The sequence below is a fragment of the Vidua macroura genome, chromosome 5 (assembly GCF_024509145.1).
Source record: "Vidua macroura isolate BioBank_ID:100142 chromosome 5, ASM2450914v1, whole genome shotgun sequence".
Taxonomy (NCBI): Eukaryota; Metazoa; Chordata; class Aves; order Passeriformes; family Viduidae; genus Vidua; species Vidua macroura.
The window spans coordinates 45,797,543-45,816,128 of record NC_071575.1 but is presented as its reverse complement, the minus strand read 5'-3'; the positions used below and the strand labels follow the sequence as shown (position 1 = coordinate 45,816,128).

The 18,586-nt window shown below is 34.7% G+C and overlaps 1 protein-coding gene across 3 annotated transcripts in view; it reads left to right on the top strand.

The window, feature by feature from the left end:
* NRCAM (neuronal cell adhesion molecule) overlaps positions 1-18,586 on the top strand; it is a 67,472-nt gene that overhangs the window by 36,080 nt on the left and 12,806 nt on the right. For 2 of the 3 annotated variants that reach the window (XM_053977779.1, XM_053977780.1), the window contains 4 exons: positions 678-882; positions 1,038-1,160; positions 2,189-2,365; positions 16,270-16,401. In XM_053977779.1, the coding sequence (XP_053833754.1) occupies positions 678-882; positions 1,038-1,160; positions 2,189-2,365; positions 16,270-16,401 (637 nt within the window). Of the gene's footprint in view, positions 1-677; positions 883-1,037; positions 1,161-2,188; positions 2,366-3,443; positions 3,480-10,883; positions 10,950-11,466; positions 11,593-12,656; positions 12,810-16,269; positions 16,402-18,586 lie in introns of all 3 variants that reach the window. The other variant, XM_053977777.1, reaches the window with a different exon arrangement.

The window sequence follows — 18,586 nt, the reverse complement described above, 5'->3', positions numbered from 1 at the left end:
GTATTTGAAGGTGATGATCCCAGGAGTAACACAAGTCTTTTGGAGGGGCAGCTCTTAATATCTTTCAAGTTACCATGGCAGAGAGAGACTGTGTAGTAAAGAGAAAGGGAAAGTACCTCTGAGGCTCTTACGTAGTTTCTTAGAAACTCAGTCAGCTCAATGGACATCAGAATCAGCTTTCCTTAGAGTAATTTCAGAACTTGTGTGTTTTTCCAGCCAAGTCAAATCTTTTTCCCCATTTATAGGTAATCTAACATCAAGGAATAGCATGGTCTGGGATGTGATCTAACAAGGAGGCAAGGTCCAAATCTGCTTTAGAAGGCCTGTAGGCATCTTACTGAAAGAATGGATAACTTCTGCCTCTCAGATAGACTGAATAACAGGAGAATGATCACAGACCAATGTAGTTCCCAACCAGAACTTGTATCAAACTGGTTTTGAGCATTAGCAGAACTGGCAGGCAGTAGTCTGTACCCGGTTGTGTAGACTGTTTCTGGACAAGGTCTGTTTCTGGAGCAGGAAAACTCTGTGCTGTGTCTAACCTGAGCTTATTCAAATTGCAGTTGTTTCTACCTATAATTCATGGGCACTTAAGGAAAAGCTTAGAGTTTAGAAAATCAGAACAGCTAAGCACTCACTTCTTTTTTTTTTTTTTTTTTTTTTTTTTCTGTCTTTAGGTTTACTACTGGAAAGTGCAGAGTCTATCCAGAAGGAGTAGACGACACATAGAAAAAAAGATCTTGACTTTCAGGGGAAACAAGACTTTTGGAATGTTACCAGGGCTGGAGCCCTATAGTTCCTACAAGCTGAATGTTAGAGTTGTTAATGGTAAAGGAGAAGGACCAGCAAGCCCAGACAAAGTATTTAAGACCCCTGAAGGAGGTATGAAATGAAAAACCTAGATATTAAACTTAAATGAGGTTTACTTGGACTTCATAAAATAATAATCTTCATAAAATAATATTCTTAAGAATTAATAATTAAGGACCTGTTTTAAGTTAATCTACTTTGTATTTACTCTATGTTCTTTTTAAAAGTTCCTAGTTCACCCTCCTTTCTGAAGATTACTAACCCAACACTGGACTCTCTGACTCTGGAGTGGGGTTCACCCACCCATCCAAATGGTGTTTTGACATCATATACGCTGAAGTTTCAGCCAAGTAAGTTAAACTTAATATATTTTGGGGGTTGGACTTCTGATCTTTCAAGTCCTTTCCAACCCAAACCATTATTTGATTCTGTGATAAAATTCTAACTTTGGCAATGTATCTACCAAATAATAATCCATTTATGAAGAAAAAATTATGCTACATATATAGTGTACAAAAGATATGATTGCATTGTAAATATCAAGTTTGAAAAAAACTAATATATTTTGATAATATAGATGACTCTACATGGAAATATTTTCTTGCTGTAGTACAAAGTTAACATTTTTATTACTTTCATTACTTCAAACCATAATTCACAGACAAATGGAGGTGAGGTCCTACACATAAGTGGCATCCAAGTTAGATGCAAGATACTACTACTTACAAATTCTATATTCTAACTGCAGAGAAAATGTCATTAGAAGTAAATCAAAGTATGCCAAATGACACTGTTGTCTGCTTTTCCAATTTTCATGGTATTATTATCTTAAAAATAAAAATCTCTAAATATGCCATTTACTCATTTCAGAGCTATTAAATCACTTCTTTTGGATCCCAGCTGCTTACTTAGCCCAGAAATTTCTCAGCAGTGACACTGGAAAGGAAAGAGTTTCATATGCATGGAACAGATAAACGAAGTTTACTTTCTTCCACTTACCACATCCCACTGTTTTTTGGCATTAGACACAAGTAGCTTCAATGTTTACTTTTCCTAATCATACTGAGCTTAGAGTTTCAGATTTTTTCAATGGTCAAGGAGTTTTTCAATGCTGCATAAATTCAGATAATTTAAACTGAACTCATTTGCCTTGGATTCAGAGATTTATGAGAATGAAACTTGATCTTAAAAAACTTGCTGGTGTTTCCTATCTCCCAGTTGGATTTTGGCACTTTTACACAAAAATGACTTTCTTTTGAAAGTCTAGATGCAGCAGACAAGCAAAAAAAAATACATACAAACCAAAAGCCTTTTTAAACACGATAGCGTACGCAAGTTTCCTAATTTTTTTGTTTTTCTTTTTTTTTTTTAACAACAGTCAACAACACACATGAATTGGGTCCCTTGGTAGAGATAAGAATTCCTGCCAATGAGAGCAGCTTGATACTAAAAAATTTAAATTACAGCACCCGGTACAAGTTTTACTTTAATGCACAAACTTCAGTTGGATCGGGAAGTCAGATAACTGAGGAAGCAGTAACAATTATGGATGAAGGTAAGATATGTATGTATAAGGAAAGTCCTTTGAGTTTAGAAAACACTACAGATTGTATTAAACATCTGTATCTAAATATTGCTATTGTTTCCTTCCACTAAGGAAATAGGCCGAGTGATTTTTTTTCTAGAGCTTTCTTAATTGTGTTATACACTAATAAAGTATTTTAAATATTTTTAAAGAAAATACATGTAAAGGCTTTCTGTTGTAATGGGAATCCCCGAAGAGGTATAAAGCCTCTTCTTTTAATATCAACTCACAAGCTCTTAAGACAGACATTGGCCTGTCTGGACTTCAAGTTTCATGTAACTTTACGTTTTTAGTGGTCTTTGTCTATTCACCTATTCTGCATCATTGACCAGCTTTGGTCACAGAGAAAAATACTGGAATGACCCAGGTTTGTGATTAGAGGAAGTTATTTCTTTTTTGTAGTATGCAACAACTTCTGTGAAATCTAAATTGCTTTCACAGAACTGCCAAAAAACTGTGCAACTCTTGAAATAAATTTGTCATCTATGGCCCCAAGTAACTGTATAGTATTTAAAAACCACTAAGTATATTGTTAAATCCTGTCACCATTGATTTTTATATTCATAGCCATTCTAGAGCTTTGTTAAAGTTGTTTTTTAATTAAATATGGATGCTTAAAAAAATAAGAATAATTTAAAGCCAACAGGAAATTTAGAACTTTTTTTATCATTTTGATCATCTTTATATTAATAAGTCTATTTTGGTACCATGTTTTCACGTATTTTTATGCTCAGTAAAATGATGGTTTACTGGAATTGCCATAGATCAATTGCTATTCAATGCAATTTCTCTTTGCATATGACCTGCATTTATTTTAAATCTTGCACTCTAACAAGCATGACCAATAAAATTTTGTAAATGCATGTACAATCATTTTGTCTTGTAGTAGTCTGTCAGGGTTCAGCATAAATGGATTGTTTCTAATTTATTTGAGTTAATACATTTTATCTAGTCTGCATGCTTTTTATAGTGAAATTATATATGTATGTTTCCTTTGGTGTTGTATCTAATTATGTAGTGTTCCTGTTCTTGTCTTCCTCCATTAAAGCTGGTATTCTCCGTCCTGCTGTAGGTGCAGGCAAAGGTAAAATGAAACTGCATGATTTATTAATGTGTGGATTTTGCAGTGTTGCAAATGGGGAAATTGCAGTGGTAAGGACAGAAAATCTTGGACTACACATTTTTGTACAAAGTATAATCAGTACTGGAAGAAAACAGTTGTGGGGGTTTTTTGTTTGGGTTTGTTGGTTTTGTTTTTTTTTTTTTTTAAAGGAATCCAGAATGCTTATTAATACCTTTCATCTGTTTATTTTGCCACAGAGTTCCAGGGGAATTCATTAGCTTTGCTTCAGCAAAGTCTAATTATTTCTGAACATTTAACAGATGTATGTCACTGTCATAAATATTCAGGATCCAGGTGCACTAGCACTGATTAGCTGGAGTAGAAAAAATAGTACTTTAGCAAAGGAGATTCATTTATTGCTTGTGCCATGTGCATTTTTTGTTTTAAAAAACTATCTGCAGTCTTGTTCTCACTGTGGATTACTGCTACCCACTTGAGCACATTTACTTCATTTGCAAGCCAACTGTGCATAGGAGACAGATGACTGACAATACCCTCTGTCTGCTTCTCAGTTTGAGTATCAGATTGAATATACAAGCAAATGTCTTCCCACTGTTTTAGGTTCACAGATCTTGTGAGTGAGTACTTGAGGATATTTCAGTGAGTACAAGCTAGTATCATTCTTTATCATGAATTTTGGTAATATTTAGTTCTTTATTATGCCATTTTGCACACAGTTTTAATGAATTTTGATACCTTCATTGTCAGAAGCCAAGGTTGTCCTGAGGTAGCTCAAACTCAGGAACACTTTCTGTACAGAGGTGCCATTGAATGACAGGTGTCATTAACACTAGTGAACACCTGTGCTTCAGATTCTCAGACCATAAACATCACAAGTCAAAATCTGTATATGAAGTACCCAACATTTTTAATGAACTTGGAAGAGACAGCATGAATTATTTTACATTTAGTTTCTTTTCACTTGATTATCAGATGTTGTGAACGATAGCCATAAGACAGAAATTCATTCACTCAGTCTGGTATAAATCAGACAATATATAAATATATGCATGCCTGCATTTGGGCATATAAAGTATATATTTTTATATGTATATATATGTGTATTCTGATGTCAGATGTGTTTCTGCTAAGTGTGTGAAGTTGTGCAATTATTTTCACGATAAGTCTTTTTTACCATTTTAGTCTAGTTGTAGCGGAGAAGTCAGCACAGGTTGGAACAAACTGGCATTAGTCCTGGACATGCACAGCAGAAATATAAATTAAGTTGTCATTATTTATAGCTGACTCTAAAAACTCATGCAAGGAAAAATGGATTCTGTGTGTGAAACTGAGGTCTAATTATAGCTGTATGTGGCTATCAGAAAGCATAATATTTGTAAGATTAGCTGGAGCAGCTCACATTTCAGAGCTGTCATCTCAGATTCTCTGAAAACTAAGCAGATATCTTTGTTGTTTATGGTTCTAACGTTTTCACATATTCCTGTAGCATGTAGCTCTTGCAATTGCAAAGAAGACTTTAGACCTGCAAACAGCACAGAACTAAAGCCATGACATCTGTTAGGACATCTGAGCTGCTGCAGGTCTGAGATGAATGTTCTCAGTGGTTACTACATTACCATATTAACTGCTTTGCCACTGATCAGGGACCACGAGTAAGGAAAAGGAGGATCACATTATCCAGATCAAGCACCAAATTAGTTGGTCTCATGAGTGGGTGGATTTGGAAGATAGAAGTGCTCAGCCCACTCAAAAAGTAGCTGTACCCAGCAGTGAACTTTCCTTTCTCTATTAAGTGCAGGAGGACCTATATGTCAATACAGTTCTTATTAATTTGGACCCAAAGCCAGAACAAATTTAGGTATTCCCAACCTTTTTTGTGGTCTATCAAAAACATACCAAGTTTTTAATTTTGAAGGGCAGAACTTACCAGGAAAATGTAATTTTCCTTTTTCTTTTGATTTGAACACACTGATCCTGGAATTTAAGTAGACAGTAGGTTCCAGATTCAGCCAGCCTAAACTGCTGAACTGAAATTTCTGCATTTGGTGTTTTCTACTGGATAGCTGCCTGTGAAGACCTGCAGCTTGGCCAGTCATAGACATTAGCCACATGGTCCTGGAGGAATTCAAATAATTTAAACCTTAGTGAGCTGTGCCACTTGGGACATATTTCACTTCTCAAAGTAAAATTATAAATTAAAGTGCAGAGGGATATATTGCTGTGGTAAATCTAAGGATCTTAATAGAGCCAATATTTTTAGTGTCACAAGCCTACACAAATAAATCATTAGATGTTATTTACTAGATGAAAAAGCTGTTCTATTATAATTGATATTCCTATTTGACTTGCACTTGTCATTTTTCCTTTCTAATACTGTGATGTTATGAATTACTTAAAATTGATCAAATTAATAGTACTACAAAGAAAAAAAGAAATTGTTTTTCATAGCAACCTATATTCTAAATATGCCTGAAAATTTCATATGTAAAACAGGATTTATTAAACCTAATGTTAGGTATTAAGTATGCCCTGGTATTGCCATTTATATATTGGCATCTGACCACAGGCATAAGGTAACAGAGATGGGGGAATAACCCAATTACATATAAACTAATTGTAGTAGCAGCTGCAATGTGACTCAGGTGATCACGAGTCCAGTCTTTTCTGTCCTTTTCCATTAGGAGTTTTAAATAACTGCCCTGTAGAGGAAGGAAGAGAATTCCAATTTGACAAGGGGTAGAAATGAAACTTGCTGGTTAAAATAAAGAGTCATAGAGGTGCTTGTTTTTTGTAAGCTGAAGTATAGGGAGTCATGGCATGGCATGTCATGTCAGCCTCAGCCCACAAGCCTCCTCATTTCACTTTTTAGGTTTTTTTATTTAGTCAACATTTATATTTTAAAGCAAGGACTTCTGCTCTGCATGCATGCTGACACTGGTAACTGGTAGTCTTGAAATGGAATTAAAATAAGTTTGTGAGATCACAGTAACCTTTAATTGTAGCTAGTGCCTCCTGTCACTGGTACTCAATCTGGTCTGTTTTCTTCTAGTGAACTTCATATCTCAAGTACTAGTGACAAATAGTACTTCCTTTTGTTACAAGGGGGATAAATAAGTAGTCTGTCCTCTGGGTTTGAAGCTATTCTTTTGGGGTTTTCAGCTGAATCACCAGTATGTACCTCCTCACCATGGGCTAGAAATCAGTCTCAACTGAGTTTGTATCTGTGATCTCTTTGTAGAAGATCATCTCAGTTTTCTTTGTTCTGTACAAAATGCAGTTCTTTAAATAATTTTCTCTGCCCACCATCTGTTTTTCCTCCCTCTTGAATCACTTCACATAAGGTCTCCAGGTCTTTTGCTAACGATTTCAAGCTGCTTTTACAGTCATGTTAAGTGTAGTATTTTTGTATTGCTCCTTCAGCCACTCTCCCCCTGTGGACTTCTCCATTATGTATTTGTGTGATTCTTTCAGTACAGCCTGCTATGCAGAACCACTCTTTTGTCCTCTTTTAAGTTCACTGGGAACAATTTTGTTGCTTTGCACACTAGACTAGAGAAAATTAATATCACTTGCAAAAATTCCTGAAAATGCCTTTTGCTTTATAGATGTCATGCCACATGCTCATCAGTGACATAATCTTTTGCATTTCTTCTTTGGCTTCTGTTTTTCTTACACTACAGAAATGCTCTTGCAATTGGCCTCAATAATCCCAGAAGTGACTGATGCCCATTTCTCACTGCCAGAAATGGAATTCACTCCTACTGTTATACTAAAGCTTGAATTTCACACTACGAATGTTAAAAAGGCAAATGAAAATAAACCCCTTTTCTGTGTCTGACAGGCTCTGGCAGAATCTATTACCTTTGTGCTTAATTTTATTCTTGTGTGGGTATCGGTTTTTTCCTTTAAGTAAACTTTTCTCTTTATATATGCATTTTAACTTAATTGTCTATGATATGTTGTTTGGTGGGTTTTTTTTTTTTTTTCCCATTTGACACTAGTCTTCAAATTTGTGCTTGGCACTCAACGCAACATGAATATCAGGTGAATTCCATGACAATTCCTAAAGATTAGTCGCTTTGGGGATTATTTGATTTATTGTTCTCCTGGACTAAATCTTGAGGAAGAGTACCTATTGCCTTGTTGAAATACCTTCCAATCTCATGTCCTGTCTTACTAAATTGTATTGATTCTGCATCCTGACTATAACTGTTATTTGTAGGAACTGTGTTCCTGAAAGGCTGAAAAATTATGTAAAACTCTACCAAAAAACTCCAGTAGAAAAGCACTGGAATTAATTTGAAAATAGAAGAAAATTTTACTTCCAGCCTAGGCCTCTTTCTCAACAATTGGCAAATGTTTTTATATGATACTACAGGAATGAAACCATACTTGGAAATGCCAGCTAAATTTTGCATCGAGGCAGGAATGAGAAAGCTTAATTTTCCAGAGGTAGACAAATAAGAGTGGGTCTGTATAAAACCTGTAGCTTACTAACAGTCCTTTCCCATGTTTTTTAGAGTGATGCTTTTGCCAGTACTGCTACACAGCATGGGGCATGGTTACAGATGAGAGAGCACAGTGCTCTGCTCTCCAGGACAAAGTTTCCTGCGCGCCCCTCTCCTCCCCGCTTTTCCCAACTGGCATTTGCACATGCTGGGAGCTTCTGCGAGCTGACAATTACACATTTGCCATTTGTGAACAGTGCTGGGAAACATATTTAAGAACTGAGAGGTTAATTATAATTAGAGGTGTGGTGATTGAGAAGACAAAGAGTCTGGGTGGATTGACTAGAAGCTTTAAATGTCGTAACTAATTCACCTCCAGGCTTTCATCACCTCAGGATCCATCAGCCTTCTTTTATGTTCTTCTGTGTGTAGTCCTGTTGCAAATATGGCACATTTAACAGACTTAAGTAAAACTTGGCAGGCCTGATGGCAAATGAGATCATGCAATAATACAAAAGAGGAGAATTTCAAAAATAATAATTTTGCAAAGAAATATGCTATTGAACAAGTTTCCTGGTGCACTCTATTCAATAGTTAAAAACCACAGAATTTAAATCTGACCAAATACTACATGTGGGTAAATCTGTACATACAGCTATTGGTAAGAATCAGATACGAGTACATTTGATAGATATAAGCATAAATCAGTCGCTTCAGAGAATTTAGAAGTAAGATAGCAAGGAAATTTTGGTAACTTTCAGAGCAAACTTGATTGTTTGATCATATGAACACATGATCAATCATATGAACAAAAAGACTTTTACCAGATACTTTAATCTAGCAGGTAACTCTTTAATGAGAGCAAAAACTGGAAATTGGAGATGGAAAAATACCCCACAAGAAAAGATCGAGTGATTGTTGAATTTGCTTAGTGATTCAGAAACTCTCCATCATCTGGAGTCTTTCACAGAAGATGAGACAGTTTCCTTCATCCCCAAGTGCTCAGGCATGAGAAGGGAGAAGTTAGGAGTAATGCTGTGGCATCTATTTGCAGAAGTATGAAACAGATTATTGCTAACAGTTTTTTCTGTCTTTGCTATTGTGAAAAATATCAGTCATATGGTTGGGCTGCTAATTAGACATCTTCCATGGAAGACCAAAATTCAGGACAATATAGCTTTGAGAAAATACAATTTAATGAAACAAAACAAAGTCATATTTCAAATACAATCCTCTTGTTTTCTTGGCACAGCACAAATGCTAAGATTGTTATTGAAAAAAACACCTGTTCCTGTGTCTAAATCAGGAAGGAAGTTTATACATCCTGTCTGCAATCTCAGACTCTGCACCCTCCTAAATTTAGAGACTGCTTTTCTTTCCTCTTGCTAACCTCCACAAGTGGCACAGAGAAACAGAATCTAATCCCCTTGTATTACCATAGTGTATATCATTACATGCTAGATTTCCCATAGACAGCTCTGGCTTTGGTATTTCTTGGAGCTTGGGGTAGTTGTTGTGCCTTAGAGACCTAGATGGCTTGCTTTTTTTCTTTTTCTTTTTTTTTTTTTTTTAAATCTAGTGCTTTCTCAATTATTTTGTTCAGATGGTTTTAGCAAGAACTTAATCTATTCTTTATTATTTAAATAATATATTCCTTATTATATTGGTTGGTGAAAGAAATTATATATAAGCACAATTTAGCTACAAAAACATCAGATGGGGGAGCAGTACAGATTGAATTGTTGAATGAGTACTACTGTAACAGAGTTAAGAAATATCTAATGCAAATATGGGGATAAAAAATTTATTTTGTAAAACATTGTAATAATCAGAATACATTATCAGAAGAACTGATAGAATTTGCTTAATTTAGGTATTAAAAAAAATACTCAGAAACTATAGTTTTCTAGACATGGTGCTCATATTATTTCATCTGTTCTAGGGGCCCAAGTAAGCCATTTTCTCTGTGCATTTAACTTTGAACTTTTTCCAGCTGGCCATATGGACAAAGTCAGCCTCTTAGAAGAAGAAAGTAATTTAAGTGGATAGATAAATTCTGTGCAGCCTTTTTTGCCTTGATAATAGGCTTTTGCTCATTTTATTTTCTTGTGTAGATGAAGCCATTGGAATTCCGTCATTTGTCTTTACTGAGACTAGATTTTTACCTCTGATGTTTCATGGTCCTTTGGGAAGCATTTTAAATGTTCTTAGTAGAAAAGATATTTTTAGCAGGATAGAAAAGTCAGTGGCAAAGTGGGGCATTTTCAGTTAAAACTAATTTCATACCTTTGAGGAGCATCCTCTTTGTATCTGCCCTATTACAGCATTAGAACTATTAAAATCTATTTTTTCATTAGTCTTAGGCAGGCAGAGACACTGAGCTGTTTGTCCATTTGTAACAAGCATTACTGGAGCTAAGGTACAAGCAAAGAACGAAGGTATGAGCACAGAAGTGTCTAATTTCAGAATGCTGAAGAGAGAAGCTCTTCTTTTCACAGATGTGGGCATTCTGCACGTCTGTGAGAAGTGCTGTTGTCTGACCGGAGTGGCAGCAGCGAGACACAGTGCCTTACAGTGGGCAGCTCCTTGCAGTCAGCTCCTTCATGTCCTTCACTCCAGAGTACTTTGATCTTGGCTTTCCCATATCTGATGTCTAGTTTTCCAGTGTCTAAAGGGGCCATGAATGCATAATATTAACAAAAGCTGATTTTGGAAATATCCTGTGAAAGCAAAGCTGCCAGTACATACATACTTCAGTTTGTCTTCAAATACATGTGTATCACTTAGCTGTTTCATATTTTAACAAGTAAAACTATTTGAAACCTGCATGATCTTAGAATGTGCATGTGTTATTTATTTAACAGGTAAGGTTTTACTGTATTAGTTAATTGCTACTTTTTGATGCAAAGTGTTTTTACTCTTTATTTTTTCTTTCCTACTATCTCTGATGGTGAAGGATATTCAGAAATCCTTTTTGCAACCTCCCCAGTCATGCATACTGTCCGTCCAACATTCTATAAGGGTATTGTCTTCGTTTTTTATCACTATCAATGCAATAGAACCAAAATCCTATAAGGGCTTGCATTTGGGGCATTTGCAGTCCATTCAGTGCCACATGCCATAAAGGGAGGAGTGTACCACCTTCATGCCTCCCTCTGTCCTACCATTTCCCATTACCCTGACAATGTTCTCATCTCTTTTTAGCTGTCTGCATTTTACTTCCAGATGAATAGAAATAATATTTTTCAGAATTTTGACAGCTAGGTAATTTTAAGTATTTGGCAGGTTTTGTTGTACAGAGCATTCTCAGTAAAGTATATAGATTTTACTTTAAAATTCCCTAGTGTAGTAACTGCCTGGGATTAAATTTCAAAATCCAGTAATTTAGTAACTAATTTTCAGTAATGGAACCAATGAAAAATGTGCTATACTTTCCCTCTACATGGTCTAAATTAACATAGTAACTTCTTTAAATACTTTTTTAAAATGTATGAAGTCACAACTGCATATTCTGCTTTGTTTTTCTATTGTGTATTTAGTTCAACCACTTTATCCAAGGATCAGAAATGTTACAACAGCTGCTGCTGAGACCTATGCCAATATCAGTTGGGAGTATGAGGGACCAGATCATGCCAACTTTTATGTTGAATATGGTGTAGCAGGCAGTAAGAAGTCATTTCATTAAATTCTGCTAAAGTTTTGAGATGTATTTTGGAAGAATTTTATAGTAAATGGGATCTTAAATTGACCCAGTGTTAATGATAGCTCATAAATGTCTTAAATTATTTTATAATTTGATCAGGAAGATCTAATAATTTTCATTTTAATAAACATCAATGCTTAGCAGGTTTTTGATGAATAGATAGAATATGAACCTTTGTTCCTTTGTATTATTTTATAAATTCTTTTGAATGTGAACTTCTAAAAACATAGTTTTCATTAAGTTGTTTATCTTGAAGTGATTACATGTGTAAAAATATGATTACTTGCATTAAAATAGGATACAAAGATTTTCCTAAATTTTGCCCAATTCAGGAAAGGAAAAAGATTAAATAAGATATCATTTGTTAAATTAAACCTTAAAATAAGATATAAATCTATTTATGTGCTCTTATTGCCTAATACCAGATTTAAAACTTTGATAATACTGGTAATAATTAAAACAAAGTTAGATAATAAAAGCAATATACTTCTTTTCAAATACCCCATCCTTCTAAAGTTATGACTAAAGGTGACTAATCTGAAAGTTGGAGTAGAAATGCATTTTTCTGGATATTGGCCAAAGACATAGCTGACACTGTCCTAGAAAAAAGATACAAGAGAGATTCAGATTTTGAAGTAGAATTTCTTGATCAAAATAAATATTGACTGAAACTGCAAAAGTGCCATTTAATAAAATGACTAAAATCTATTTTAATGTATCTCATAATTACAAGTTCAATAAGCATTTTAAAAATAACTTAAATTTGCATTTTTTTAGTACAATGGAACAAATGTTTAAATTGCTTTCATAATTACTGTACAACGTATTCTTCAATATGTTGCATGCAATTTATTAAATTTATTACTTGTAATTTTATATAATTTTATTATTTTTGAGAGAACAGCTATTTTTCTCAGATGATACATAGTTTAGTCAAGTAACTGTCAGTAGTATTTTGTCTAGAAACTTTCAATAATACAGAGAAAATTAAAATTCCAATTTGTTGTTTTCCTAAAATTTTTATAGGCAAAGAAGATTGGAAAAAAGAAATTGTAAATGGTTCTCGAAGCTTCTTTGTCTTAAAGGGTTTAACACCAGGAACAGCATATAAAGTCCGGGTTGGTGCTGAGGGCCTGTCTGGTTTTAGGAGTTCAGAGGATGTGTTTGAGACAGGTCCAGGTGAGGCACACTATACCATAGTACATTTCTGTATCCTAGTCAGAATCGTGTTACACCAACTGCTGAAATGCTGAACTGCTTCTAGCCAAGAGATGTTGCAGCTAGAATCTTTGCATGTTCCTTTTATAGAGCAATGTTGAATTCTTTTATAAACTCCTAAATAATGCCAATATATTTATATTTGAATTATGAATGTTTCCATCCTTTCAAATCACTCTACTTGACTGATGTTTGTACTAGGGGCAAGATATGCCCTGCCCACACTCCATCTGTGTGCTGTGCACTGAAGATAACCTATTTCTAATATTTACAATTAGTATAATTACAGGACTGTATTTAAATAATGTTGCTTTTTATAGAGCTAAAATATTTGCATAATCAGAATGTGCAGATTCAATCTATTTATACCAGTGTTAAGACATTCCTACTTGTAAATCTCTCTTTTCCTGCCATATACTAGTCACACATATATCCTGGGAATCAGTAAGGCTGTTTAAGTTCCTTATGTTCATACTGCAGATCTATTTCTTTGCAAGCAAATCAGCAATGCCTGCCGATTACACTCAGGAGAAAGGTTCTATTGGAAGGTTCTTTGATGTTATACTGAATATTGTGTTGCCATCACATGCCATGTCATCATTATGTTCTTGGTCAGCTGTTATTATTTTTGTCTTTGCTAGCCACTTCTGCTCATTCCAAGCATTTTAGCCAGTGCATAATTATATAGCAGTAGCCCCACCAACTCCAGAATGTTATAAGAAAGTAATTTAAATATGAAAATGCACTTGAACATTATGTTATAATTATCAGGCAACAATGTAGATAATGGGTATGCCAGTTTGAAAGTGAGCACTTTCTAAAATAATCATTTTTTGCTTTGTTTTGTTCAATTTCTGTTCATAGTTTATAATTTTGCAGGAAGGTTTGAAAATATGGTGCTGAATAACAGCGCCAGGCAAATATGTACAGACTGAACACAGAGCCAGGAACAGCTAGTGGTACAAAAGCCTACCTGTGAAACGTTATGCAAATACACATCTGAAGCCTAAAAGAGCAGTAAACAAGGATCAAGACTGTAATATATTTCAAAACAAGCTGCATAGAAACCTTCCCAAAAGCATCTTCCTGCATAAAAAGTACTGAGCCAGTAGATAAGGATTCCTGTACTTAGTCATGATGACTCATGCCCATGGTTAAGGAAGAAGGGACTTCAGACACTCCTTTCTGCTTCTTTATAACAGAAAGTTGAAATGTTCAGCATGGAATTATAAACATATATATAAACCTATTTCTTACAGAAAAATCTTGTGTCAAGCTGTCCTTGGCCTAGGTCAAAGCTTTTAAACACTGCAAAAAGATGGAGTGGACAAAGAGGCAAACACTGGAATAGGTCCTTATTAGGAGTGAAACTTTGATATTTCAAATATGAGGCTTTTCCCACTTCTTTTTCTTTGACAAGCATTCCTATAGGTCATCTTCACAGTGTGTGGGTTTTTCTTTTTGGGCATTCCTGGTACAGTGTTCTGCATTGACTCCTGCACTAATGGTTCACCAAGGTGCAAGGTTTTTCTGCCTGAAGCAAATAATTTGCTTAGTGTAGGCAGGAAATGTGCCATTTTTAAAGATGCACAGAGATCTAGAAACTCTTTCCTAAAGGGTTTCTAGAAATGCAGTAAGTTAATACAGGAAGCTGCATAAGTAAGTTTCCATCTTCCCATCTATCTTGCATATTTTATGCATGAGTTGTTTTGCTTGATGCTATTTCTTCCTACATTTGAATGTGAATTGCGCCTTTGCATTTTGTTACAGTATGTATTATACAACTTCTAATGCCTTATTATGAATGCAGATGTGCAAAACGCAAAATAATTTTAACATTGATATGAAAACAAAGTTTTATTTTCATTTGTAGTTCAGAGGAAGATTCTTTTTGTGATTTTTTTTAATTGCCACTTTTTAATATTTATATATATATGTATTTATGTCTATTTATATGTGGCATAAAGAGTAAAAATAGGTATATAAACTATATATGACATGTAGAGACTTTGATGCAAAAATAGTTTAAATTCTTGTGCATATAAGAGTCAGTTTCTAAAATATCAGAAAACATAAACAAGCACTGAGAAATCTTCTGAATGTATCTCCACAATAACTGGGCACATTAACTCACTGAATTATTTAAATGAAAATCAAGTCATAGCTTTTCCCAGGAAGACCAAAAATAAGAATTTAAAGAAAGAGTTAATTTTAGTATAGTACTTCTAAAATGGAGTACACACTGGTGTTCTCTATGGAATGGACTGGAGATACTGTACATTGGAAGTACTTTTTGTTTCCATAGACCTCCTCAGGAATGGGGGACCATTGACAGATGATTTTCCAAGATACCTGTCTCATACTCGTTAACTAGAAAATGACACTGAAACATTGGCTTGAATTCTGTCAGCTGAGAAGCTCTTCATAGAGTTTCATACTCTTGGGTTCTGGGTCTGGAGAAGAAGCTGAAGAATGAATAAGATAGGTTCGGATGGATGTTCATCTTCCTCAACTTCATTTTTTTTTTCTGTTTGGAGCATGTTTCGCTAACTCCTCTCACTCTTCCACTTTATCCCAGCAGCAAATCCTAAATCAAGTTGCCTGTAGTGTGTTTCCAGCAGTAGAGCAGAAAATAAGCTTCACCAGAATAATCTTCCTACTGTGTTGGAGACCAGTAGATGCAGACCCTAGACCACATAGATAATTCCTGTCCTTATTATTGCCTGTAGTGTTTTCTTTGTAGTTTGCTTATTATTTACATTATCTTCCAGCTAGAGTCAGTATTTGGAGAGAAATAGTGCCAAGGAAAGGCTTCCCACCTCACTAATGCTAAATCATGGCAACCATGATAAATGAATTGTAGGATGAGGTATGGGCTTGAGGAAAGAAAGAAAACCTAATGCCTAATAAGGTTTTAAAGGATGCTTCATTGTTGATTTTTAGTTGAAATTGAATGTTAGGACCCTTGAATGATCCATGTGTTTCTCCATTTCAGAATGATGGGAATGCATTATCTTACCAGTATTGGCTTTTTAGTCATTTTGAGAATGCAATTGACATGTTTGTGTGAATTATAATTTGCAACTACATTTCAGTAGTTCAGTTAATTCAAAATGGTTGAAAATGGTTTTGAGGTTTGTGGAAAGCAATGTAGTATGTGTGTAGATTTTGCAAAGTGGTTGCTAAGCTTAAATGTTAGCTGACTTTTTATATACTGAAAAGTAACTCCTATGCATAGGTACTTGGAAATATTGTGAATAATGAAAATGCTCACAAAATACAGAAACACTATTTTTCTTAATGCTATCTATTTTTCACAGTGAATGCTATTCTTTAATGAACATTATATTGTCTATTATTTATCTGAATTAGCATAGCATTTAAATGCAGCAAAACATAATTTTTCTTCTTTTATCTCTAGCAATGGCAAGCCGGCAGGTAGACATCGCTACTCAAGGATGGTTCATTGGTCTTATGTGCGCTGTTGCTCTTCTGATCTTGATTTTACTGATTGTTTGCTTCATAAGGAGGAATAAGGGTGGCAAGTATCCAGGTATGCTATTTAACCAGGATAGTAAAATTCATATGTTGGTAACCCATTAAGACAGATCTCAGGCTTTCTGGAAAATTACATTTGCTGCTGGTTTACATTTACACTGTGTATATGGCAAATCAGTGTAATCATTTGGTGGGCTTGACAGGAGCTATCTGCCTGCATTTATTTCAGCATAGGTGTAGGACCTTATTCATTCCCAGAGGGTCCTATAAGTATATGACCTCTCTAGAGAGGTTTAAGCTTTGTTTGGAACATCACCACTAGTGCAAATTACACGTTCTGAAGTCCAGTGCAGATGGGTTTAATCCACTAACATGAGTTACGTTAGAATTTATTTGGTTAGAAAGTCCAAATTATAGCTACTGGTTACTTTAAAGTATGGGGAATACATGTCATAGGACAAATCTCTTCATATGTGTACCTTCCCAGAATCTGTGTCATCTTCAGCCTCTGCAGTTTTGCAGCTAAGTTTAAAGTTACCATCCTTCAGTTAGGCTGGGATTTTTTTCTTTCTATGAGGAGGTGTAAAATCTTTTTTTATAGTATGTCTAGGAATGGCCAGGTATGTTTTATAATTTTTCATTAGAAATTGGAACTACACAATGTATGTCTTCTATGAAAACTTGCATCCCTCCTGGTGTACATTACAAAAGGCATGTATGTGTATGTATGTATGTGGACATATAGGTATCATACATATATATCTTTCCCTAGTGTTATATTTCTTTCTATGGAGTAGGTCCATAGACCAAAGCTCTCTTGAAAAGGATAGTGAGAACCAGTTTGCACAGTACTGCCAGACAGGATCTCAGAGCAGCTGTTGATGTATGAGTGACTATGAATGAACTTCAAGTGAGCATCCAAGGATAATTTGATTTTTCATTCTCCTATTCTAGCTGCAATAGAAAGTACAGATGCTAAATTTCATGTCAAATCTTCATTTAATGAAAAAAATATTTGCTCCTAAGTTTTGGAAATAAATATCTAGACTCTAGAAAGTTTATTTAAAATCAACTCAAACTTCCTGAAGTTCATACTGTTAATTTGGGCATGAAAAAGATGGATGCATTTAGAAAAGTATAAAAGAAAAATCCGCACTTTATTTTCTTCTGCTTATTTTGATCAGTGCAATTCTAAAATCTTAATGTCAGGGAACACTAAGAACTTCAGCTCTTTATAGGGAAATCTGCTGGAATAGAATAGCAGACTGTTTTTATAAGAAAATCACTTTATTAAGTGCAAGAATCCTGTTCTGCCAAATCTGTTAGATTGTTTTGCAGAGAGAGCAAAGATTTGTTATGACAGCAAAAATTAATTAAAAGAAGTTTCTCTTCCAGCTGCCTATGCCTATGAAGAAAACAGGTGATTAAGGAACACATAGTGTTACATAGAGTTTTATGACAGGCTGAAGATATCATCTTAGGGTTTTTTTTGCTAACATTTGGATTTTTTAAAAGAGAAAATGAGATAACAAAGGATCTAGGAAAAGTGATTCAGGTGACTGGAATAAGTGAAGTGATGAAATTGAAAAGAGTAGGGAGGACATGGAGGAAACTGCCATCTAGAGGAGGGTAAAACAGAGGTTTTGAGTAAAAATGTAGAGGGCAGATGGATGCTAAGGTTGTCATTGCTTTGAGGATCCTTGATATTCTGTCCTTTCTGCTGCTTCTACAGAATCATTAGTTGTAAGGTACATGTTTTTTCATGCATAGATACCTATGCATATAAAAACACATATAAATAAAGGTGGACCTGCAGTGTTTTTAAGATTTCCAGAATCAGTATATATTGGTGTTTATAGCAGTGACTTTGTATTTCTTGTAAATGTACTGTTCCACAGGTAGCGACAAATGGAAAACACTAAGTTATGAAATATATTAAATTTTAATTTACGAACTCTTTTTCATCATAATTTTTGTGTGTCATCTTGAAGTTGCCTGTGGTTTGTAGGAAGTAATCCATTACTTCAGTATGAAATTATAGCAGCCTGATATGTCTCAAGGCATTATGTGTTATTGCAATTATGGACTTAGTAAATACTGTCAGGAATGAGTCATATCCTCTTAAATAATGGCATATAAATCAGTGATATACAAATAAAGTGTGGAAATTACCAGAGTAAAAGACAAGAGATTGTGTATTGGATTATATAACTGTATCTGCTAGACAAGGGAAAAATTTG